This window comes from Solea solea, chromosome 2 (genome assembly GCF_958295425.1).
Source record: "Solea solea chromosome 2, fSolSol10.1, whole genome shotgun sequence".
Classification (NCBI taxonomy): domain Eukaryota; kingdom Metazoa; phylum Chordata; class Actinopteri; order Pleuronectiformes; family Soleidae; genus Solea; species Solea solea.
In genome coordinates this window covers 16,063,857-16,091,377 of record NC_081135.1, presented here as the reverse complement: position 1 = coordinate 16,091,377, position 27,521 = coordinate 16,063,857, and the positions used below count along the sequence as shown (strand labels likewise).

At 40.3% G+C, this 27,521-nt stretch overlaps 1 protein-coding gene across 3 annotated transcripts in view; it reads left to right on the top strand.

The window, feature by feature from the left end:
• The window catches only part of cep70 (centrosomal protein 70), a 41,023-nt gene extending 16,151 nt beyond the window's left edge, over nt 1-24,872 (top strand). For 2 of the 3 annotated variants that reach the window (XM_058652473.1, XM_058652468.1), the window contains exons 9-12: nt 3,608-3,776; nt 5,554-5,662; nt 5,763-5,842; nt 24,728-24,872. In XM_058652473.1, coding sequence (XP_058508456.1) covers nt 3,608-3,776; nt 5,554-5,662; nt 5,763-5,842; nt 24,728-24,789 — 420 coding nt within the window. In that variant the 3' untranslated portion in view covers nt 24,790-24,872. Of the gene's footprint in view, nt 1-3,607; nt 3,777-5,553; nt 5,663-5,762; nt 5,843-7,486; nt 7,686-24,727 lie in introns of those variants that run through there. The other variant, XM_058652469.1, reaches the window with a different exon arrangement.
• Nucleotides 24,873-27,521: the final 2,649 nt, after the last annotated feature.

The following is a 27,521-nucleotide window of genomic DNA, read 5'->3' as shown; positions in this document are numbered from 1 at the left end:
AACACGTTAACGATAATTTACACTCTCAGCACATCTGATTACAAACGTAAAGAGTAAATGTAAAAGTAATTCCTTATTTATGAGTCTGTAAAAGGCTAATGATGCCTTACTAGCTTACTAGCGCCTTACTTACTATCTTCATCAGGTGTATTTCTCTTCTTAGAGAAATATTTGAACAAGCTCATCTAAAAATTTAGTCAGCAGTTGCATCATGGCGTGTAGATATTAGCTTAATGCTATCAATTAGTTTACTCATGTTAGCGACACTGAGTTGGCACCGGGCCCAAATGTCGAATGTCTATTTAATTTGTAAAATCTATTATGAGTTATCTTAAGCTAATAAGTCTACCTTTTCTCCGGTAAGTCGTTGCCCTATTTTCCAAGACTCCTCTGACTCCCTGACCTGGTGCTTGACGTGATGTCACTTTCACCTGTGCTCTCGCCAGACATGTCTTCTGATCAGGGTGCACAGTTCACATCGGGATTGTGGAATGTGGTGGCAGAGAACTTGGGGATGAGGATCCACCGTACGACTGCCTATTGTTATGATTAACAGTATGATTGGTTATGAATTTAAAATATTCATAATTAATTAATTATGGAATAATTCATTTATTATGAAGAAATTGAGTCAAACTCAAATCGGGGAACCACTCCTCTCAAACAGAGGAGAACAATCGGTTCTGAATTAACCATTAATTCATAACTTCCAAAAACAGTCTCATGAATTACGCCGATTACCAATTTGTATTATGATTAATAATTGACTTAATAATTGATCAATCTCAATACTACATCAATAGTTGAATTGCTTGAATTGAAGGATTGGAGTTCTATAGGGAAGAGGTTGGCAAATGTGCAATATTAATCAGACCAGACTGTATATTTTAGAAACATTTATTAAAAAGACATCAAAGATTGAAACAAGAATATCTACTAAATGTAACTATATACAGTGTGTGCGTGAAAGAGAGAGAGAGAGAGTAAGTCTATGTGTGTACAGATTAAATGGTCAAGTCAGATAGAGGTAGACTACAAATCAAGATGGCAGTTGACAAAGAAACTACAACAAAATGGCGGAATCAAAGATGGCTTCTTGAGCGCATGGCTGCTGTGTTTCTTTGTTAACCACTTTTATAAACTGAGATGCCAGGTTAGATGATAGCTTGAAGATCAGTAGAGAGGATTCTCTTGCTGCTGGAAGCTTGTTTGGCTCTGTACTGAAGGATCTTCAGTTGAAGAGAAAGGAGGGGAAACCTGGCTTTTGTATTGTTTGACACATGGGTTCACATGTTACAAAGTGACCACTGAGGTGGGTTTCCCACTGATGATAAGGGATTAGATTACATTCCATTCCATTCCATGTCATTTAGCAGACACTTTTATCCAAAGCGACTTACAATAAGTGTATTTCAACATTTGGGTACAAACAAGTACTAGAAGTAACAAAGTGCTTCAAGTAAGCCAAACTATAAAGTGCTGATCATAAGTGTGATGTACAAGTTGGGAGCCAGGACAGCGAACAGTCATGAGTTCGGCGAATACCTCTGCAATCCTCTCAGTGAGGGGACAGCATGCTGGTTTGCCGATGCAGAGCGGAGTGGGCGAGCTGGGGTGTATTGTAGCTCCGTTTGTAGCTTGGAACACAATCACTAGAGTCTTAAAGTGGTTGCGAGCAGCCACAGGAAGCGAGTGAAGGGAGCGGAGGAGCGGTGTAGTGTGAGAGAACTTTGGTACGTTGAAGTCGGGGTGGAGTAGCTCAGTGCTTAAGAGCGGTACCCTGTGTGCAAAATACTTCATGGTCGCAAGTTCAACTCATCCCCTGGCAGGTTGTACTCAATTCCCTTGTAAATCGCTTTGGATAAAAGCGTCTGCTAAATGACATGTAATGTAATGTAATGTTGAAGGCCAGTCGAGCTGCTGCATTCTGGATGAACTGCAGAGGTCGAATGGCACAGCCAGCCAGGAGGGAGTTGCAGTAGTCCAAGTGTGAGATAACAAGAGTCTGGACCAGAACCTGTGCCGCCTTCTGGGTTAGAAGAGGTCGTATCCTTCTGATGTTGTGAGGGAGAGATGGTCATCAAATGTCACACCCAGGTTCCTTGCTGTATGAAAGGGAGCTACCAGAGAGTTGTCGAGGGTGATGGTCAGTTTAGTGGTGGGAGAACCCTTTCCTGGAAGAAAAAGAAACTTGGTCTTATCTAGATTGAGTTTCAAGTGATGGTCAGACATCCACTTAGAAATGTCAGTCAGACAAGCAGAGATCTGTTCTGCAACCTGTGTTTCGGACTGGGGAAAAGAGAGAATGAGTTGGGTGTCGTCAGCTTAGTTGTGATAGGAAAAAACCATGACGGTGAATAACAGAACCAAGAGAATTGGTGTACAGAGAGAAGAGGAGAGAGCCCAGGACAGAACCCTGAGGGACCCTAGTAGTTAGAGGACAAGGTTCTGACACAGATCGTCTCCAAGTTACTCTGTATGTTTGGTTTTGAAAATCTTTAGAGACTGAGTTTTATGACCCTCTTTGTTTTTGAGCAAAGGGCCATGTGGTCTCCATCCAAGATTCATGTGACTCCATCTTAAATGAGCTGATCCCCAACACTATCATCCACAGGCCAACATCCTCTGTGAGTGTTTTCATAGGTCAATGAAGGCTGCTCTGTGGGCTAGCCTCAAGGAAGGCAACTGGATTGACAGGCTCCCCTGTGTTATGCTGGGCATTAGGAAGGCACTGAAGGAAGATCTCCAGTCCTCATCTACGAGGTTGGTTTATGGCCAGCCACTGTGGATGCCAGGTAATTTTTCCCCGAGCACCATGGTTCCTAGGTTGGCAGCTCATCAGCGGGCTGTGCTTTTGACAAAGTAAAGCTGTTTGCACCTGTTCCCACTTCCAGCCATGGCCTTCCTCAGTCGCATTTCCCCAAAGGAAATTTTGGAAAGGGGTGTCAAGCATTTTGTTGAGGTCATTGGCGACAAAGCCGAATGAGTTTCAGTGGACCACGCCAGCTCACTTGGACATGACCGAGCCTGTTAACCTGGCACAGCCACCGCGACGGGGACGACCACACTGTACTCCCACACAGGAGCATAGTCTGGGAGCTGCGTTTTTTCCCTCCTCCCCCCTGTCCTCTTGATTTCTTCCTCATTCCTCCCCACTCTTTACATTGCATGGTCATCCTGTCATGTCTGTCTTATTGTGCTGTCTTAATGTGTGTACGGACGGGTTGATTTCTGTAATTTCGCTGTACTTCGGTATGTATGACAATAAAGGCCTACTTCCACTACTACTATAATTAACATTATCTGTACCTTTAGGTTAATACACTAAAATGAGGGTTGTGTTCAAGGCATGCATGGTTTGACACTCATAGCTGTGTTGCACAGATGGTTGCCTAGTGACCATGGCCCTTTTAATTGCCGGGGACTTGGGTGATGTGGGTAACGTGCTGATGATTAACGCCATATATATTTTTGGTACCATTTTCATTGATAAAAAAGTAAATGACTGACGCATCTGCGTAGTCGATGATGGAATTTGTCTGCTGTCATTTACTCCAATTTTCACAACCTGCTCATTTATTTTCTGTGACATTGTTTCTTCTTTCAGGTGCTGAAAAGTCCCACTCGAATCACTCTGTTATCCATGGTTTCTCACTTCCAAAAGTTGTTTGGCATGACCTCCCTCAGTGGGGTCTACCCACGTATGAATGAGGTCTATACCAGCCTGGGGAAGATGACGAACACCATGAGGACCCTCCAAGACATTTTGGATCTCGGTAAACTCTGCAATGGTTAAAAATACATTTAAAGCATTTAAAGCTCATTTGAATAAAAGTTTATTTTTGAGTTCGATCTGCATCTATAGTCAACAATTTTTCTATCTTCTACAGCTTGAAAGTCATTGTTGAGTTATTTTTTTAATGTAGTTGTATGAGTCAGCATCTTAAGTACTGCCGCACTGTGTGTGCCCCCTGAGCTGAGAAGATTCCTGAGACACTGAGGCTTGCTTTCTCACTCTGAAAAAGTGGCTGCCAGCAGGAACACAATAGAAATAGATTTAGTGATTTTAGTAATAAAATAGTAATAATAATAATAATAAAAATACTTTTTTGATATTTTGAGGCCCTGATCGCCCACCACTGTATATGTGTAAATATCCCAGATTTTTGGGATGTTTTGACTGATTAAAGCTTAAATTAACAGTCGGACTTCGAGAGGCAGGAGAACTGTGATTCAGGACTTTGAACTGTAGAGGGCAGCATTTAGCCTCTTGGTGTACAGCCTGTTGGATTTAATAGGAGAAGAAGAATGGGAACCTGTGTGCTGTGTGGGCTAGTCAGCGCAGGACATCCACGTCCTCCTGAGTGAGCAGCCGACAGAATCTTCTCCTCCCTTGGCTGTGCACTTCACAGGATTCAGACCCAGAAATGAGACACGGCTATACACAAGAAAAAAGAAAAACGACCCTGGCGTTTTAACACCTACCCCCTTAAAAAGAGAAACATTTTCACCTAAAGAAACTTCCACAGCACAAAATGGACACTGGTCATCGACCACAACGTTACTTAAATGCAACAAACGACTAGATCCACTGACCTGCGTGACGTCATCCCACTCAAAAGTCACAATTACACACAAGTGACCAACACACAAAGAGGACTCCATCAACCATAACAAAAATGGTCACTGTAGTCAACTAATGACCACACCAATTTTTCCAACTTACACCTAACCTACTGTGAGGTTTATGACTGGGGAGGCACTGACTGCTCTGGAGTCGGATGTATTAACATATGATCCCAAAATAAAAGCTTACATTTAAAGAATATTTATTATTATAAGGATTCCTATAAGGTTTTTTTCTTTGGCTGACATATTCATTAAATATATTAGACATACTGTGGAACGTCAGCATGTGTAGTACATGTATAATCAAACATGTATATTGGCATAGATGAGACAGTGGAGTGACTTGACCCTTTGAGTTATAGATGCATTAACATAACTTTCTTGTGAGGGCTAACAAGTCAGTGTGTGTGGCACAGAGCTGAGGCACAGCTCATCGCTGCCTCACCTCACCGTTCTCTCGTTTATTTGAACAGGAAATGGTTAAATATGGCAATTTTGACCATAGAAATGTTGAAATCCTACAGAAATTAATTTATAGAACAGTCAAGTGGACAAATTGATTTTCTTTTATCATTGTTAGTATTTTACTTGTCATAATGACAGGGGATGCCGCACATCACTCCTGAAGATCCTGATTTTCTGTATGGACTTTCACATTTGAGTTTGAAATAATCAGAAATAATTAGACTTCCATTTATTGGGAGGTTAAAATATAGTTTTGTTTGTGTCCCTGCTGAAAGCCATGTTTTAGTGAGAGTAATCCTGCATGTCTCAGGAGAGTCCTCAGCACAGTAGATGCAGAGCAGTCAGCGTTGACAATGTCTCAGCTCCTCATAAAATCCAACATCAAAAATGTCAGAAGAACCCCTTTAAGTTCTGTCTGTCTTTGACACAGCTGACTTGATGTTTGTGCTTTGCTTTCAGACAGCAGAGTGTCTCCTGCTGAGGTGGTGAACCAGGTTGCCAGACTCGTCCACCTCAATGAACTTAATGCCAGTTTCTGCAATCTGGTGGAAGATGCTGATATTCAGAGGTTCACATAAACCAAACTCGTGTTTATTGTTTGAAATATACAAGAGACCAATGACGACTGTCTTCAAACAATGTTTTTTATCTACCCTTTCCTTTTTTAGGATCTTTGTCAAAGTGAAGCAGCATGAGGAGTTTTTCCCTGCTTTCCATGCTGTCATCAGTGAAATGTTACAGGTTCTAGGTGAGAAAAACTTCACACACATACAATGATCTGCACATCATACAGATCATTGCTTCTAGGTTTGACAGGGGGCTAAACAAGGAAGAATTATGTGCCAGTATGAACCAAAATTGAATTGTTTATATCTGAATGCGAATCACTCAAATTGTGCAGCTCTCCTAACATATTGCTTGTGAGTGCCCAGAGAGAGTCACACAAAAATTTAATTTAAATTCAGAGAAGTGAAACTGAACCATGAGAACAATTCTTCACCCGAAAGTAATTCAGTTTCAAATGATTTGTCATGCACTTTAAACCACATCATTCAAATTCAAATGACGGTTTTCAGTTAAAATTTTTAAAAGCAGTTATTCAAAATGATCAATTCAGGTTCAAATTGAGTGACTCATATTCAGATATAAACAATTCAATATTATGTCAAATTGGCACAGAATTATCAGGGGGTTTTCTAGATAAAAGAGTATATGGGCAATATTGATGATGGAGGGAGAGGAGCGACCTAGCAGGGAGATGGTGCGAAAGGGGGTTAAACATTTGAGGTGAAAAGGGGGCATTCTAAGGCTCTTTAAGGGGACATTTCATGGCCTATAAAGGGGAATTTGATGAGTGTCTGCACATCATGTAACTTGCAACATTTACGTGTAGTACAACAAGGATAAAAAATATCATGAACAGACTAAAATAGCATAATCAGTCTTGTATAAAGTACTTGAAAGCGACACTTGAGCAAAAGTATAAGTATCTACCAGAAAATGACTGGTAGAAGTTAAAGTCACCTTTAAGATTATTACTTGAGTAAAAGTCTTAAAGTACCTGACATTGACAAACTTTGGAGTTGTCCATTTGAGGTAACAATAGGGCTGCCACGATTAGTCGACTAGTAATCAAACTATCAAATTCTGCCACTGCACCTTCCACTGTCTTGTCTGCCTTTCTTTCCTTGACACACTTGCGCAGTAGTGGTAATTGGGGTTAGCCGTGATGTCCCCGGAAAAGTTCTCTTTCATAATATTTCGTTCGATGTCTCACTATAGGATGCACGCCCCTGCTGCAGCCCTCAGAAGCAACAATCTCATTACACCAATCCTGATTGGCTGGAGAACGTGTTTGTCTGCCTCAGGTAGTCCCACCTACCATAAATACCGTATGCGGACGGCACCACGTCATTCAAACACTGCTTCTCACTCGGAGCATATCTCGCGTCCAGGGCTAATTAGTTTAACTGTCCACAGACAGATCTTATTTAGTTTCTGTCGCAGGGCGCTAATAGCTTTGCACTTTTTCTTGCTTCGTGCGATCTCGGGGGGGGCTCAGGCTGCGGTTCGCCGCTGTCCCTCCACGCTCCGGTATAGTACACTCCCAGACTCGGGGGGAGTCAGCTCGCGTTTTGCAGGAGAAAATCCTCTCACTGTTGAACGAATGAGCAATTTGTGTCATCTCTCCCACATGGTGTCAGAGCGGCTTTTGCCCTATCCTGGATCTACATGCTCTGAGCAGGTATCTCAGGAAATACAAGTTCTGGATGCTGACACACGCATCCCTGCTGCGTCTTGTGCGTCAGACCATCTGGTTCGCTCCTGCCAATCTGAAAGACGCGTATTTCCTCATGCTGCTTTTTCATCCAGACAAATCTGTTCTTTTCAGATTGTGTCTTCGGTGACCTGGACTGATGATGTCTGCCGTTCTCGTAGTCCGTCTCGGTCGCCTCCATGTGAGGGAATTCCGGCTTTGGGTGGCCTTAACCGGCCGGTTCAATTTTCACATCATACGTTTCCCTGACAGTAGCTCCGTTCCCGAGACGCCACATGACCACGCTTTGCTGTGCTCGTACACACTGTGGGAAATAAGATTATTCTGGGCTTTTTATGGCCTTTAGGAAGGTTTTTCAAATATGAAACTCCATGAATTAAAAATATAGATTATAAAGATCTATACATGCCTGTGTCCATGTCTCCATGTGTCCTGTGGACAGTTTTATAGGCGTCTCTTTTACTATTGTGGTCAATGGGAAAATTGCTTTTTGGGCCGCATGAGTATTTTTTGTTGCAGTACCGGGAGTGGCCACCATGACAAAATTGTCTTCAAGGCAGAGGGGAGCGGTGCTCTATCCAGTTCTTATAATACATCCATGAGCGCGACGTGTGCCTCCAAAAAATGTTCTCATCCGTCGAGGCAACTGAGATCAATGGAGACCGTGGTGCTGTCATTGGTCAGTTAACGACTCATTCCAGCAGCCACTAGCGCTCTGGCGGTGAATTGCAATACCATACTGAAAACTGCAACGTCAAAGCGTCTGTATGGTTTTAATGCAAGGCCAATAACGTAATAACCAGACAATATTGTAATAAGTTATTACGTTATTGGCAAAAAGTTATTACGTTATTGGCTCAACAACTTTATTACATTATTGGCAATTTATTACGTTATTGGTTTTATTACATTTAAATTATTACGTTATTGGCCGTTATTACGTTATCGGTTGCTACAAGGGTCCATCTAGATTTGATCTCTTTATAAATGAGGCCATAGGTGTTTTCAAAAGGTTTCAGACAGACAGACAGACGACTTTATTAATCCCTTTGGGAGGTTCCCTCTGGGAAATTAACAGCTCCAACATCCACACACAGCACTGTTAAAATTAGAGTCACACTTTACAGGAGACTGGAAAGAGAAACACCCCAGGTACCAAACACCATACAATATAGAATAAAATATAGAATAAAATATAATAAGATAAAAATGAACTATGCTATACATATATATATATATATATATATATATATATATATATATATATATATATATACACACACATAAACACACATATATACATATACAGTATATACATACACACATACCCATATATAAATATATATACATACATACATATATATACACACCATACAATATAGAATAAAATATAGAATAAAATATAATAAGATAAAAATGAACTATGCTATACATATATATATATACATATATATATACACACACATATATACACACACATATATACACATATATACATATACAGTATATACATACACACATACCCATATATAAATATATATACATACATACATATATATACACACACACACTAGGTACACTCATATACATATACATGTATACCCACACACCTACAGTTACCCCATATTTCCCAGGGTTTTATTGCACATGTCTTTATGGTTTTAATGCACATGTTATTATGAGCTTTTGTTGTGGTTATTGCACATTTCTGTGAGTTGTGATTATGGACAGTTGTTTGTTTAGTTCGTACTGTTTGTTTTGTTTGCCCTCCTCCCCCCCAGTAAGGAGTTGTACAGTTTGATGGCCCGTTTGTCCTGTACTTTGGGAGGAGCAACCTGTTGCTGAGGCTCCTCTGTGGCTCCTCTGGCTGCTGATGACAGTGTGCAGAGGGTGGCTGGCATTGTCCAGGATGCTCAGCAGTTTCTCAAGAGTTTTTTCTCTCTGCCACTGTCACCAGAAGGTCCAGCCTCATTCCTATCACCTTATTGCTTGATCCAAGGTTCAATAAATAGCACATATAGTAGTGATGCGCGCGTCGGGATTATTTCCAACCCGCGGGACACGCATTTATTTAATCATTTGACCCACTCCATCCCGCACGCACAACCGCATCTATTTTCACAACACGCCCGCCCCACTAGTGCCCGGCACTAGTCCGGGCACATCCGGTTGCGTACATTCAACCGCAGAAGAAGAAGAACTACTCTTGTTGTAGCTGCTGAGATGCAGAGCATCCACCGTGCCAGAGGGGTAGCTGTGTATCTGAGAGCTGGCCTACCAATTATGTCACTCCCAGGTACCTGGCCAATCACAGGACAGTGGGAAAAGCTCTCGTTGGCTGTCCACAGTCCACGTTCTGGGAGTGTGATTTTGGTCTCAAGCAGCGCGGCTGACGAGAGCGTCAGTGAGGAGATATTTTTGATCGGCTCGTTTGCAGCAACTGGGAGGTTTTTAACCATGAAAACAAGTTAATATATGTAAGCAGACCTCCATAACTAACATATATGTGCTATACCAGCATTCGATGTCGCCTTTAAAAAGCATCAAGAACTCAGTGATCGTGTTCAACACGTCCAGCTGAATGTCATCCAGTCTGTCAAGCTGATCTTTGTCTTCCATGGCTTGTTGGATTTCACGGTACTGTTTGCTGACTGACTGCATCATTGCAACTTTACTGTTCCACCGTGTTTCACATTCCTGTATCACAGCGTGCTGGAAGTGTACAACAGTACTGGACTTCTTTAGGTAAGTCACAAGGCTTTTGCATTTGTCAATTACATGACTCACATCATGCATGTATGCTGGTGTGTTCTCTTTGACATCAAATGTGTGTTTGAGGACGATGTTGATGACATGGGCTGTGCATGGCATCCACTTGTGGCTGTGGAGGGCAGCTTTGATGTTGGCTGCCTGGTCACTCACGAACATGACTTTTGGTAAACGATCAGGTTCAATACCGAAGTCATGCAGCTCCTTGATCACCTGCTCGTGAAGGTTGTAAGCTGTAATGCTTGGCACTTTTGTGACACCAGGTCGCAGGTGGATTTACCAGAAATATTTAATCCTTAATGTCCTGCCCCACCAATAAAGTGAACATTTCTTGACCCGCGCATCACTAACATATAGGGGAGGACTCAGGGGGACAGCCCTGCGGTGTCCCTCTTTCCAGATGAATAGTTTGCGACAGGTGTGCATTAACCCTGATCCCGGCTGTTGGAGAGAAGTTCAATTCAATCCAATTCATTTGTATAGCGCCAAATCATAACATACATTATCTCAAGGCACTGTACATAGACGACATCAAGGAGAGCAGAGAACCCCAACAGTTCACACAATGAGCAAGCACTAGGCATCAGTGGAGAGAAAAAACTACCTCTTCACAGGAAGTAATCTCTGAAAGAACCAGGCTCAGAGATGTGTGGTCATCTGCCTCGACAGGTTGGCATGAAAGGAAAATGGGGGACAGCGGAGAGGTGGGGGACAGAAAGGGGGGGGACAAAGTACAAGAGGGAGATGAATGGTGGTCAGAGTCAGGGTTTGAATGTTGGTCAGAGTCAGGGTTTGGAAGTTGGTCAGAGTCAGGGTTTGAATGGTGGTCAGAGTCAGGGTTTGGTGGTTGGTCAGAGTCAGGGTTTGGAGGTTGGTCAGAGTCAGGGTTTGAATGGTGATCAGAGTTAGGGTTATAAAGATGTACCCTCTGCTTCTCTGCATCCTGTATTCTTTTTATCAGTGGTCTGACTGGTCCATCAAAACTCACATAATGGTCCCCACAACCTTCAGCGAAATGCCCTAGAATCAGCAATGGCATTATTTGTAGTGGGCCACAACATCGCCTGCCTCAATGTCATTGTAGTGACCATGTGGGGATACTATTGCTGTTGCAACGACACCCAGTGTTGATACAACCATACACTGCACATTGAATATGATGGATGCACTTTGTAGAGTCAGATGATCACCATAAGCTTCATAATGTGAAGCATTAGGTCTTATACAATTTCTTGCCTTAGAGATGCTACAGACAGAAATATTCCAAGTTTGGCAAGTTGTCAACCATAGCTGCAAACTGGCAGCTACCATCTGAGCTCAGGTCCAAACGAGTCCTGAAACCTAGTGAATCAAAGGACTCCAACCTCATTTCATGGGTGATGGGCTGTAACAACTGTATGTGCCGATGTTTTTTGGCCTTGTGCTTGGAACGCTGCTTCTCCAGCTCCCTTCACACACTGAGAACCATTTGATATGTTGATGGCCTGGGCTGCCTGACATTCGGAACTTGACTTTGTATTTTGACAGATCTGCATTTCTTTGAACAACTATACCTGGTACCACCAGTAGCGTACTGTGGGGTTTCAGTCAGGGCCTTCAGTAAAATAAAAAACACGCACAAACACAAGCACATACAAAACACACTATTATGCACTATATTCATGAGACAGTTGATATGCACCAACCATAGCGCATACGCACACCACTGCGCATCTATAGGCTACTGTATCATTACCACCACATTTTCCAGCAACCGCAATTTCACAAGCCACTATATGACACAAAAACAAGCTTCCACATAAGCATAGGCGTCAGATACGCGGGGAACACGTCCCCGGCACTATTTATGATCAACAGTTTTGTCCTCACCACTTCTAAAAATGTTTATCAATTTGTCATTAACACTCGAACTACCGTAAATGATGTACCTCTTCGGTGTAGGTCTTCCTCTTGAAATAATTTCCTTCTTTTCTCCAAACGATCGCCGTGAAAAGTGCACACGAAGGAGATCAGAAACATGATGGATCGGTGGTGTTAATGCAGTGGCCATAGCTTACTTTAAAACCCGCCAAAGGTTCAAACGTCGTTGATGACAACAGCAGGGGCTGACACACGTCAGTCAAAGTTATAACCAAATAGGAAATGCATACTACTAGAGCAGGTCCACAGAGCTATGATGCTTTTATTGACATATGGAAAATCCAGCTCAGCTTCACAAAAAATAACCATATTCTTTCTGGAAATGTAATCATAACATACTGACACGTTCAGACACACATTAATTTGATTATTAAAAAAAAAAAAAAAAATAATAAAAATAATAAAAGAAATACTTTTTTGATATTGTCAGGGCCAGCAGAGAAGGCCCTGCTGGCCCTGACAGCCCACCACTGGGTACCACAGCATATCGTTTACATATCTTCCTGCGGTTTTCCTCAAACTTTTGTTCTAAGTCTTCAGGAACTGAGTCGGGGCTAGCATCAGCTGTATTGCTGGTTAAGTGATGAGTCCTGATGTTATTCTTCCGTCCATAATACACTTCAAAAGGAGACATCCAGCTGAGAACCTCTTTTTTGTCCTGATTCTGGCATATGTGCTACCCAGTTAATACCTCCTCGTTTGAAATTTACAAAGTCATACATGATTTTTCGACGTACTGTAGCACCCGGTGTGTTCTTTCAACTTTACCTTGGCTCTGGGGGTGATATGGAGAGCTCTGACTCTCAATGACTTTGACCTGATACAATTCCATCAGCTTCTGGACTGCACCTTTGAATTCTTTGCCCTGATCGTGCTGCAAAATCTTCGGTGGGCCATGTTCAGTGTAGATTTCAACGAGATGTTTAGCAACCTCTTTGCTCTCTTTGCTCTTCAGGAGGCGTAGCCATATGTATCTGCTATATACATGAAGGATGGTTAGGATGTACCTATATCTAACGTTTCTATGCTTGATGGCCCATTTCCCCATGTTGAGGAGGATGACGCTCTTGAACTGTTTTAGCTCTGATGGGCTTTGGAATTACCTTGTTTCGAATAGTAGCTCTGTGAAGATGATAGTGCCTGGACCTGCACATTTCTTGTACTGATGCCGGAATACTGATCCTTTAAATACACATTAAGTTTTCTGGCACCACATCCCTTGGTCTCTTAAAGCCCTGTCTTAACAATATCTTTAAGGGTGGTCTTTTTTGCAACCAATTTCCCATTGTACATTAATGTTTTGCTGTCATCCGATAGCCCAAACAAGTGCTTATTCCTCCAGAGATGAACAAGGGCAGAGCGCTGGACCCTTGTTCTTTCTTTTACGGGAACGTGAAATTCTCCTCTCAGAACTTAAACAATGACATCATATGTCTCATCATCCATCACTCGATTTCCATGGCTTTGAATGTCACCAACCAAAAGGCCCAGTGTGTACAGCACCAAGATTGTTATGCCCACTCTCATTGTTCCAATTGCTGTAATTGAAACAACATCAATTGATTAAACATTGAGGCAGGCGATGTTGTGCCCCCCTACAAATAATTTGATAACAAACCTAGATGAGAACTTAGATGAGCCTCTACATGTTGATGGTTGATGGCAGATTGAAAAAGGTAGAGCAAAGTAAACTTGCTTGATGATAAGGTGCTACACTATAAAATAGTAAAAAAAATCTCATCTTTTCTGTTTTTTCCCTCCACAGGGCTTGTATATGAGATTTCACTTGCACCAAGTGATCCACATTGCTATGTACATAAAACAAATAATACAACCAGATCTCATGGCAGTTTGTGAAATACCGATGAAATTTGATCTATTAATGTGTGTACACATTTTTTTTAGTCAGACAGGCATCCACTTTTTGTTTTCTGTCGCAGAGGCACAAATTTCTGCGGGTAGGTATTGAATTGCTGCGCTACGCATTAAAACCACTGATTAATATTAAAAGTACTGATATGGTTCGGAGGAAAGAGCACATTGCTCAGTTAATGCGGGAGAAAACTAACCCCAACAGAGCTGGAAGTCATGCTGTAAAACACCAATGCAAATGCAACAAAACCAGCTGACAGAATGGTAAAATAATGCAAAAAACGCATAGGAATCAAGTCCCAGGTGTTGATTTATAAAACTGTGCGTCGGATACTAAATGCTTACAACATACAATGTTATCCTATCTTAATACACGAGCTAAAACAGCAGCAATACACAGAATATTTAAACAAAAATGGTGGATGGCTTGATTTAACAAGGATATTAATTGAACTTTAGAAGTCACAAAAAGTGCTGCTTACCTGCACTAGTCAGACAGTAGAGGTGAGCAAGACAGTCTCAAAGGCCCAAAACAAGTCTCATGGATGCCACCTAATGGCTAAACTTTATACATCAATAAAATGTGAGAATACAGTTATAAATAATAGGCTACTCAGCTTCACTAATTCGGTTTATTAAAGGCGACATAGAATGCTTGTATCACACATATATGTTAGTTATGGAGGTCTACTTACATATATTAACTTGTTTTCATGGTTAAAAAAACCTTAATCGCTGCAAACAAGCCGATCAAAATATCTCCTCACTGACGCTCTCGTCAGCCGCGCTGTTTCAGACCAAAACCACACCCCCAGAACGTGGACTGTGTTGTGATTGGCCAGCCAGCGTGAGCTTTCCTACTGTCCTGTGATTGGCCAGGTACCTGGAAGTGACGTAATAGATAGGCCAGCTCTCAGATACACAGCTCCCCCTCTGGCACGGTGAGGCGGGCTCTAGTCCGGTGGTGAGAGGAGTGGTGAGGATTTCTGATGACGACATCAAATTAAGGAAGTGCCGATCCGCTTCGCAGAGCCCAGGAAAACAATACAACACTATTTTCTCAGCAGTGGCTGAACTGTTGTTCTGAAACTTTAGGGTTTCATAAACAAGGTAATGACGCAGATACACACACACAAACGCAGCGTTAATTGGAGCTTCCGGTCTATGTCGCCTTTAAGGTGCTGAAACCCATGTCTTTTGCTTTATTTGTACCTTTATTTCAGAGGTAAATGATGATAATGCAACACTTTTGTCACAGTATAAGTCATTGTTACATTATGAGCTGTTATTACACTATGAGCCATTATTACATTATTACATGAATTGCTACAAGGTTTTAAATCTAACTTTAAATACAGAGAGTGTCTGCCTCCCGAACAGTCAGGGAGCTGGTTCCACAGGAGAGGAGCCTGGTAACTGAAGGCTCTGCCTCCCATTCTGCTCTTACAGACTCTGGGAACCACAAGTAATCCTGTATTTTGACAACAAAGTGATCTGTTAGGGTGATAAGGTAAAAGTAGTTCTCCAGGTATGAAGGGGCCTGATCATTAATTGTTTTGTAAGTGAGGAGGAGGATTTTAAATTTAATTCTAAACTGTACGGCAGTCATGTCAAAGTCAAATACACGGGGGGCCAAAATAAAAAAAAATGGTATAAGTAGAGGGCCGGGCTGGTTCAATGTTTATTAAAACTCGCAATTATTGCACATATTGAACCAATACCAATAACACAGCCTATATTGCACTTAACATTAATCATTAAATTAAATTAAGCAAAACATAAATAAAATCAGTTGCAATATTTTCTCAAGGCTCTTTCAGTAACAAATTGAAAAAGTTTTTTCTTCTTCTTTTTTTTAACAGGTAAACAGCAAAATGTAATTTTCCTTCAAAGCTCAATGGCAAGATAAATGCAAAAATGAAACAGCATGCATTAAAAACTAATCAGTGGGCTGCTCTGATCCTCACCAATGTCTTTTATAATAAAATTAGAAAAGTTAGTGCAAACTTTTTTTTTTTTTTTAATTTAGAATTTTTTATTATTTTACACAAGTATGAACATGAAACAAACAAACAACCATACATATGAACGAGTAAAACAAACAAAATGAAGTATAACGAAAACAAAAATGACAAACAAACAAAAAGAATAAAACAGGCAGGTAAGTAAGCAGTTTAATAGATAATATACATTTGGATGTGAGGGGCGATCCATTATTCAGGTAAAGTGTATGGCCTTAATGTAAAACATATCAATACAAAACAAATAAGAACATCTATACCTGATTTAGCTGTTCTCTCTGGATATACATTTACCAAAACTGTCCCACTGTTCGTTTATCATATCATTTTCACTGTTTAATCTCCCCAACATTTTCTCACATGCAACCGTTTCCATCATCTGAGTTCTCCACATATTCAGTGTGGGAGCTTGAGGCTCCCTCCAACACCTTAAAATTGTCCGTGCACAAGTCATTAGGCCAGTTTTTAAGATTCCAAAATGATGTTTGTTTAAGTGTGGTACCATTGTTTGGTCTCCTAGGAGACATAGTCTTGGTGATCTGGGAAGTTCACAATTCAACCATTTGCCTATATAATCTAAAACATTTTCCCACAGGGGGAGGATCTTAGATCTTAGAACATTCCCATAATGCATGTACAAATGTGCCACTTTTTTCCCCACACTTCCAGCATAGATCATTGTTAAGCAAACCCATTCTATTTAGTCTTGATGGGGTAAAATAATATCTGTGGATTATTTTATACTGAATAAATTTGCTTCTGGCTTCTCTTACATATTTTTCAGTGTTGGAAAGAATCCCTTCCCATGTTTTTTCATCCAGAGTACAAGACAAATCCTTCTCCCATATCCGCTTGAGATTACTACAACCATTACTGCCTGTCCAAGGACACATTTCATACCATTTTGATGCTTTATGATGCATTTTAGGTAGCTGCAAATAACACTCAACTGGACCCTTATCCTGACCAGCGGGAACAACCTCCTTAATACAGTGTCTAATTTGTAAATATTTCCAAAAGTGGCCTCCACCCTCTAAAGGAAATTTTTCCTTCAGTCTGCTATATGAAAGAAAATTACCATTTTCAAATCATATAATTCTTATACCTTTTCTTAACCACTGAGCCCAATAGATAGTCTGTCTATCTATCTTTATTTTTGGATTATGCCATATGGGTGCATATTTTTGAGTATACTGACACATTTTACATCTCTTATGTACCTCCTGCCATTTTCGAATGCTCTAGAATAGGGTTGATCATTTTGTTCTTCTCATGTTTGACTATTTGTGCAAGTACCTCAATGGGTTTAAAGGGGGAAGTGAGCTCCCGCTCAATCAGGACCCAGTCCAGACCAGCACCAATTTCATCCCAATGTTTTGTAAGCTTGGACATCTCAAAGGCAACGCTATAATATTTTATGTTCGGTAGTGACAGACCACCTCTCTTCTTAGACTCACATAATTTATCTATATGAATTCGAGGTTTTTTCCCATCCCAAAGAAATTGTTTTATCATTTTGTCATATCTCGTTAATTGCTGTTTTGAAATGCATGTGGGTATCATCCCAGTAAAGTAATTTATTTGTGGTGCTACAACCATTTTTATTGTATTTACTTTACCCCATAGCTCGATAGCCAGCGCAAAAATTAAAGGGGATAGTGGACACCCCGCCTTGTTCCTCTATGTAAGCTAAACGGGGAGGACATTGTCCGGTTTGTTAGGATTTGAGCCGTGGGATTCCTGTAAATGAGTTTAATTAGTGACAGGAATTTATTTCCGAAAAATTGAACCTATTAAGAACTTCAAATAAATAACACCACTCAATCTGGTCAAACACCTTCTCGGCATCAAGTGCAAGTAAGACGTCTAAGATTGAAAGTAGCACTCCTATTTGGTATGAAACCTGTCTGGTCCATATGAACTAGTTTTCCCAATAAAGGATTCAGCCTGTTGGCCAGTATCTTGGCAAACAATTTCCCATCTACATTAAGGAGGGAGATAGGACGATAAGCGCCTACTTCCTGTGAGTCCTTCCCCTTTTTGTGAATTAATGTGATCACATCCTCAGTTAAGGTGGGGGGTAAATTACCCTGTATCTGGGCATGTTTATATAATTTCAACAGGTAGGGGGACAGGTTTTCACTTAATGTTTTATACAGTTCCCCTGGGAGTCCATCAGGACCGGGTGCCTTATTACTCTTTAAGGAGGCAATGGCGCTTTGAACCTCTGCAACTGTGAGGTCAGAATTCAAAGAACCACAATCTTCCTCGCTCAGTCTGGGAAGCTCACATTTGTCTAGAAATGCATTAATAGTTGCAGAGTCTGAAGTGGTCTTTGAGGTACACAAATCAGTATAAAATTCAAGACACCTGTCATTTATATCTTTAGGCTTTGTAAGTTTTGAATTATTGTGAGCTTTTATCTTATGCATCGTTCTGTCATTTTCCATTTTTCTGAGTTGTCTAGTCAGACGTAGTTTACTCCAGTTGTCCAAATTAACTTGAAATTTATCCAATAATTTTTCCATGTTAGTTGTCATAATTTCCCGTATGTCTAGATCTAATTCTATACCCAAATATTTCATCCCTTTTGGTAACCACTTGAAATTAAAGGCAGATAGCTGACTGCATGAACATGTTTGAGACACTGGCATAGCTTCTGATTTGTGCCAATTAATACAATAACCAGAGACCTTAGAATATGTTTCAATAATTTCTAGTAAGACTGACACAGAACTAGTCGGATCTCGACTCAGTACCAAAATATCGTCAGCATAAAGAAATAATTTGTGTTCCCTGCCGCCTCCAATGACTCCCTTAATTCTTGACTCCGCTCTAATCAATGCAGCCAATGGTTCTAAGAAAATTGTGAACAATAGTGGGCTTAAGCTGCACAAAAACTGAGATATTATTCCGTTAGTAAAGACAGCAGCTTTAGGATTTGAGTATAAAACTCTTATCCATCTGCAAAAACTATCCCCAAACCCAAATTTTGACAGAGTAGCAAATAAAAAAGCCCATTCCACCCTATCAAAAGCTTTCTGCGCATCAAGTGATATGGCCGAAACAGGGTGGGGGTTCGTTCTATTCATCCAAATTAAGTGTAATAATCTCCTCATGTTATCAGCTGATGATCTATGTTTTATAAATCCCACTTGATCTTTGTGAATAATTTTAGGCAAAACCTGATCTAATCTTATTGCTAGTGTCTTGGATAATATTTTGCAGTCAACATTTATTAGGCTTATGGGTCTATAGTTAGCTGGGTCCGTTAAATCCTTGTCTTTTTTCGGTATTAATGATATAATGGCCTCATTAAAACTTTCTGGGAGTGAACCATATTGAAACGCTTCTTGAAAAACCTCTGTGAGAAATGGACAGAGAATATCAATATATTTCTTATAGTACTCCACCGGGAAGCCATCCACACCAGGTGACTTCCTGGTTTTCATACCCCTAATTGCAGTTCTAACTTCAGCTTCTGTTATGGGAGTATCCAAACTACCCTTTTCCTCTGAGGAAATCTGTGGTAACTCCACCGTTTGAAAGAAGGAGTTCAAGTCTTCGTTACTATCTGAACATGTGGGCGTATACAAATCTTCATAAAACTTTTTTAAAACATCATTCATTTTGTTAGCTGATGTAAATAGTTTGTCATCTTTTCTAATTGCTGTAATGGTATTGTTTGAATCCAAGCGTTTTAGTTGTCTTGCCAATAATCGTCCAGTTTTTTCACCATTTTCATAAAAATTAGTTTTGAGTCTAAATAGTGAATACTCTGCTTTTTTATAATATATTTCATGTAGCTCAAATTTTAGTTGAGAGATTTTCCTGAAACCTTCTTCATCATATTGTTCAGCTAGATGCTTCTCTAATTAACCTATTTCCTCTTCTAATTGTTGTGCTTTTTTCTTATTGTCCTTTTTCTTCCATGAGCTATAAGCTATGCATTTCCCCCTGATAAACGCCTTGAGTGCATCCCAAACAGTAGCTAATCTTTCTGTTGTTCCCCTGTTAATGTCTAAAAATACCTTAATATCCCCACCAAGTTTTGCAGCAAATTGTTCATCCTGTTACAGGATGAACACCTTTATCAGAACGCAAATCTATATGTAATTCAACAGGTGCATGGTCTGTTATTGCTATAACTCCTATATTGCAGTCTATCACCAAATCAACAAGTGAGCTAGCAACTACAAAAAAATCTATTCATGAATAAGATCTGTGAGAATGAGAATAAAATGTGTATTCCCGTTCTTTCTGATTTGTGAGTCTCCAGATATTAATCAAGCTCAGTTCTTCCCGTAGAGTATCTAATGTTGCTCTGTCTTTGGGGGATGTACCTATTCTGATTTTGCTACGATCCATATGATCATCTAATGTTTGATTAAAATCTCCCCCCAAGATAATCTGACCATCTACATTTTCTAGTATTTTATTGACCTCATGAAAAAAGGATGTGTTTTCTTTGTTCGGAGCATATAAGTTGCAAAGTACCATTTTAACTCCATTAATAAGTGCTTCCACAACTAAAATTCGTCCATGAGAGTCTTTAAATTGATTTGACACAACAAAATTCAACTTTTTGTTGACAAGGATAACAACCCCACAGCTCTTGCTTGATACTGAATTATGAAAAACATGGCCAACCCAATCCCGTTTCATTTTTATAGCTTCATCTTGGTCTCTGAAGTGTGTCTCCTGAATATATGCAATATCTGTGCCTTTAGATTTAAGATAGGTGAGTATTTTTTTACGTTTAATTGCTGTACTGCAGCCATTAATATTCCATGTTACTATATTGATATGTCCACTACCCATTGCTTCCAAAGATATATACACCTGCCTCCTTTTACCCTCATCCATAAATCTGCCCCTTACTCCTTCAATACACATGAATGCCTTACTCCTGCCATCATGGAAATAATAACAAAAACAACTCCCAAACACAATACAAAATAACAATAACTCAAAAAACACTGTCTTTAAAGAGAACATGACAGTATACTAAGCCTTAGGCCTGATGTGATTCCGGTCCGTGTAGGTCCTGTAGACGGTTCTTCCTACTCCTCTCGCCAACCGTCCGGTTACAGCAGCGCCCCGATAGTCCGCGTCCCCTCCATATCTTCAAAATAAAGTTTCACTCTCCCATATGATCATATCATACAGTCAGTCGTTCTCCGTGCTTTGGATATTTTCCCGAACAAAGGTCTCAGCCTTCTTCGGGTCGGTAAAACTCAGTCTCTCCCCCTTCCATGTAAACCTCAGGATTGCCGGGTGTGCCAGCGTGTGTTTCACCTGCTTATCCCACAGAGCCTTCATTATTGGGGGGAACTGCCTTCGCTGATCGACGCACTCCTTGGTCATGTCTTCGTAAATGGAGAGTGTGCAGTCCTCCCATCGTATCCCTCTCTCTTTTTTCGCAGCCATCAAAACTTTCTGGCGGGCCGTGTAACGTAGAAATTTCACCAGTATCACCCGCGGTGGATTATTATTACCTGGCCGTGGCCCCCCACTTCTGTGGCTCCTCTCAATCTCATACTCAGCCCCCTGTAGTCCCAATCCTTCGTTCATTATCTTCTTTACGTAATCATTCATTGTATTCCTCGTTTCTTTTCCTTCTTTCAGTCCAATCAGCCTAATGTTTTTGCGTCTACCTCGATTTTCCTGATCACGACTCCATAATTGCTCCACTTTCTGTCGTAACACTTTGTTTTCATTAGCCATGCTGGCTGTGCTATCCTCCATGTCACTGATGCGACTTTCCGCCTCTTTGAGACGAGTTTGCAAAGCACTCACGTTATTTTTGAGCTCTGTTGTGTGACTTGACTTGATTGTCGATACATCACTCGCCACTTTATTCAGAGTTGTATTCATCTTTGCAATTTCCGCGAAGATATCCCCCATGTTGTTTCCCTGGCTAGCTTCGCTGCTGGAGGGACTAGCAGGGTTAGCTTCCATAGTAGCTGAGGTCTTCAAGCGTGTTTGTACACTTCGTTTCCCCTGATTCATTGTACCGTAGACCTTATAACTCCGTGTAACTTTGGGTTGTGTGGGAGCACCGACTGTTTACGACATTAACTATACTTTCACGGAGAGTTTACATAGTTTAATTGTTATTAATTGTTGACGAAGGACGGGAGAACATCTAAGGCGCTGCCATTTCCCAGGTTTCCCTCACGTGACTTTTCAAGTTAGTGCAAACTTGAAAAAGTGCAAAACAGTTGCATTAATTTCTTAGGCAAGATTTGTCTTTCTGTGCGTCTTGTGTTTCATTGATGTTTCATAGTGCCTTCTTAAGTTATATTCTTTCATAACAGACACGCTGTCTCCACACACAAGACACACAGGCTTTCCTTTTACTTCGGTGAACATGTATTCTGCCTCCCACCTGTCTTGAAACCCCCTGTTTTCAGCGTCTACCTTCTACCTTGCCATTTTGGGGGAGAGGGAGATGAAAATTGACGGCGATGTTTAGTCCTCCACTGTGACTGTGCTGCTGCTCATGAAGAGAAGACGCGGGATCGCGCTCGCTTGCGGGCACTCGGTACGCGCCAATGCACTCGCAGTGCATCTTGGGATTTGTAGTATTATGGTGCTGCGGGCACATAATACTGCGAGCCAGTTTTAATAGTAATTAAATATCATCCCGCGGGCCAGAGACAACTCATTCACGGGCCGGATCCGGCCCGCGGGCCTTGACTCTGACATATGTGCTGTACGGGGAGCCAGTGTAGAGAAGCTAACACTGGAGTTATATGGTCTATTTTCTAAGATAAAAAAAATAAAAATACAAGAATAGTTTGAACCAGAAAAAACATTTATTTTGCAAAGACGAACATTGAATGATGAACACTGAACACTGAAATATTAACATTGAATATGAAACATGGGGCAGTTAGGTGTGTTGTTGGAGATGGGGATAGGGCAAAAGATAGAGAATGCTAGTAAGTGAGTGAGTGAGTAAGAGAGAGCAGCATGTGCCTGTGTGAGAGATCAGCTCAGGCGGAGCAGAGACTCCAAATGGACAGTAAGTGAGGAGGATTTTAACTGAAACTGTACCAGGAGCCAGTGTAGAGAAGCTAACACTGGAGTTATATGGTCTCTCGAGTTCCTGTCAGAACTTGTGCTGCAGCATTTTCAATTAACTGGAGCGTTTTAACAGACTTATTGGGATGAATTAACAAAAGCATGAACTACTTTTTTACTGTCCTTTAAGGACAGAATGTTTCTAATTTTCATAATGTTCCAGAGTTGGAAGAAGGCTGTTCTGGAAATTAGTTTTATGTGTGAATCAAATGAATCAAAAATAACTCCAAGGTTTCTCACAGTGGAACTGGAAGTCATGGTAATGTCATCTAAAGTGACTATGTGGTCAGAAAGTTTTTTCTAAGGTGTTTAGGGCCGAGTATAATGACCTCATTTTTTTTCTGAGTTTAAAAGTAGAAAGTTACAGGTCATCCAGAAAGTAATGTCTCTGAGACATTCCTGGAGTTGAAAAACCTGATTTATTTCATCCGGCCTCATTGATAAATATAGCTGTGTGTCATCTGCATAACAATGAAAGTGTATGTTGTGCTTCCTAATAATGTTCCCTAGAGGAAGCATATATAAGGTAAAAAGTATAGGCCCAAGCACTGAGCCTTGTGGAACTCCACAATTAACTTTTGTTAGTGAGGCTTTATCATTAACATGAACAAACTGGAATCTATCAGATAAGTATGATTTAAACCAGCAGAGGGCAGCACCTGTGATATCAAGAGTCTGCTCCAATCTCTGCAGTAGAATATTATGATCAATGGTGTCAAATGCAGCACTAAGATCTAACAGGACAGGTAAATAAACTAGACCATTATCTGAAGCCAAGAGAAGATGGTTAATAACTTTAACTAGTGCTGTTTCTGTGCTATGGTTTAATCTAAAACCTTTGCAACTGTCTTTTCTAGGATTTTATAAATGAAGGGTAGATTGGATATAGGTCGTTAATTAGCTAAAACAACAGTTTTTTGGGAAGGGGTTTAATAACTGCAATGTTAAAAGCTTGGGGCACATATCCAGTTAAAAAGGATAGATTTATCTGATTTAATATGGAGCTGTTAATTAAAGGAAAACATCTTTTAACAGTTTAGTGGGGATGGGATCTAACTGACAGGCTGATGGTTTAGATGATGATACTAATGATGTTAACTCAAGGAGATCTATATGGGAGAAACTGTGCAACTGTACACCTGGTGCTTCTAAAGCTCTTGTGCAAAAAAAATGAAATACCAATATTAGGGACAGGGCAATGTGTACAGTGTGCTAAAGCTGAGAGAAGATCGCTTGTTCAGTATTGATTGTAACTGAATAATAAATAATAGCTGAGGTTGTCGGACAGTAGAGAGCAGAAGGAGAAACACAACTGACCTTGTCAGTGTTTCTGGGTTTTAGGTCCTTCATTCTGATTTATTTCAGTGACAAAAACTGACCACACGAGGCAGCAGTCGACCAGCAGCTGCTGTATCTCCATGAGCCAAAAACGCTTGTCCTCTCTTTTATTAGTAGGACCTTTTTAGTAGTCCTCATGATGACCAAAACCTGATCCTAATGAGGGCGAACCTAATTTCTGTGGAACTGGTTAAATTTAGGGCTAAGACTTGAATTATGGTTAGGTTAAGGTTAATGTTAGACATCATCTGGTAGGGTTTGGTGTAGAGATGATGGTTTGTTTAGGCTGTCCAAATGAATGAATGAATGAACAGTAACTGTGTGTTTGTGTCTGTATTTATCTCAGGGGTCAGTCATCTGGATGAAATCCTCCCAGCTCTGAAGTCTTTGAAACAAACAGCACAATGACCCACTGCTTCAGCTGACCTGAGTGCTGTGTTTGATGATTTTTGTGTCATGTTTGTTTTTAATAAAGCTTTTTAGAAACTGAACTCAGTATTTAACTTTTAAATTCAACAAGGGTGGCTTGTATATCAACTAAAATAAAACTAGCCAGACCAACATAATTATTGAATGTCACATTTTAATTAGCCAAGTAAAGGTTTTATCTACTATAAGTGCAAACCAGTATTACAAAACTTGAAACAAATTTACAAATACAGAAACAAAAGAACACAAATTGAACCAAAAGCACAAAAATTGAAACAAATTTACGTTTTATAAAACAAATTTACAAAATGCAAAACACTTTTACAAATACCAAAACAAATTCATTCAATTAATTCAATTTTATTTGTATAGCGCCAAATCATAACACACATTATCTCAAGGCACTGTACATAGAGGTGGGGGACAGAAAGGGGGGAGAGAAAGGACAAGAGGGAGATGAGGTAGAGAGAGAAGTGGAGAGAGACCAGGAGCAGATACACAACAACTGTATCAAGTTACAAGTTTATACAGTCAATGATATCGACTATTAATTATAGCACAATAATAATGGTTATGATATGGATAGCCTCGAAAACTGGATCTTGATCCTGCAACCTGCAAGATGAGAATACAGAGAGAGAGAGAGGAAAGGGAGGAAAGACACAAACTAGGGAGAGAAAGAGACAAAGTTAATGACATATAAAAAGTCATATTCATATCCTGAGTGTGACTGAGTGAATGTGCGTGCACCACAGGAAAATTCCCCAGCAGTCTAGGTCTATAGCAGCATAACTAAGAGATGGTCCAGGTTTCCCTGAACCAGCTCTAACTATAAGCTTTATCAAAAAGGAAAGTTTTAAGTCTAACTTTAAATACAGAGAGAGGCTCCGCCTCCCGAACTGTCATTGGAAGCTGGTTCCACAGGAGAGGAGCCTGGTAACTCCCATTCTGCTCTTACAGACTCTGGGAACCACAAGTAAACCTGTATTTTGACAACAAAGTGATCTGTTAGGGTGATAAGGTAAAAGTAGTTCTCCAGGTATAAAGGGGCCTGATCATTAATTGTTTTGTAAGTGAGGAGGAGGATTTTGAATTAACTGAAGGGTTCTAACAGACTTGTTGGAACATCCTGATAATAAGGAGTTACAGTAATCTAATCTAGATGTAACAAAAGCATGAACTAGTTTTTCAGCATCCTGTAAAGACAGAATGTTTCTAATTTTCATAATGTTCCGCAGGTGGAAGGCGGCTCTTTCTGGAAATTAGTTTAATGTGTGAATCAAATGACATTTCCTGGTCAAAAGTAACTCCAAGGTTCCTCACAGTGGAACTGGAAACCATGGTGATGTCATCTAAAGTGACAATGTGATCAGAAAGTTTTTCTCTGAGGTGTTTAGGGCCGAGTATAATGACCTCAGTTTTTTCTGAGTTTAAAAGTAGAAAGTTACAGGTCATCCAGAAAGTAATGTCTCTGAGACATTCCTGGAGTTGAACAACCGGATTTATTTCATCCGGCCTCATTGATAAATATAGCTGTGTGTCATCTGCATAACAATGAAAGTGTATGTTGTGCTTCCTAATAATGTTCCCTAGAGGAAGCATATATAAGGTAAAAAGTATAGGCCCAAGCACTGAGCCTTGTGGAACTCCACAATTAACTTTTGTTAGTGAGGCTTTATCATTAACATGAACAAACTGGAATCTATCAGATAAGTATGATTTAAACCAGCAGAGGGCAGCACCTGTGATATCAAGAGTCTGCTCCAATCTCTGCAGTAGAATATTATGATCAATGGTGTCAAATGCAGCACTAAGATCTAACAGGACAGGTAAATAAACTAGACCATTATCTGAAGCCAAGAGAAGATGGTTAATAACTTTAACTAGTGCTGTTTCTGTGCTATGGTTTAATCTAAAACCTTTGCAACTGTCTTTTCTAGGATTTTATAAATGAAGGGTAGATTGGATATAGGTCGTTAATTAGCTAAAACAACAGTTTTTTGGGAAGGGGTTTAATAACTGCAATGTTAAAAGCTTGGGGCACATATCCAGTTAAAAAGGATAGATTTATCTGATTTAATATGGAGCTGTTAATTAAAGGAAAACATCTTTTAACAGTTTAGTGGGGATGGGATCTAACTGACAGGCTGATGGTTTAGATGATGATACTAATGATGTTAACTCAAGGAGATCTATATGGGAGAAACTGTGCAACTGTACACCTGGTGCTTCTAAAGCTCTTGTGCAAAAAAAATGAAATACCAATATTAGGGACAGGGCAATGTGTACAGTGTGCTAAAGCTGAGAGAAGATCGCTTGTTCAGTATTGATTGTAACTGAATAATAAATAATAGCTGAGGTTGTCGGACAGTAGAGAGCAGAAGGAGAAACACAACTGACCTTGTCAGTGTTTCTGGGTTTTAGGTCCTTCATTGTGATTTATTTCAGTGACAAAAACTGACCACACGAGGCAGCAGTCGACCAGCAGTAAATAAACTAGACCATTATCTGAAGCCAAGAGAAGATGGTTAATAACTTTAACTAGTGCTGTTTCTGTGCTATGGTTTAATCTAAAACCTGACTGAAAATCTTCAAACAGGCCATTAATGCGCAAATATTCACATAATTGATTAGCAACTGCCTTTTCTAAGATTTGAGAAACAAAGGGAAGATTAGATATAGGTCGGTAATTAGCTAAAATATCTGGGTCA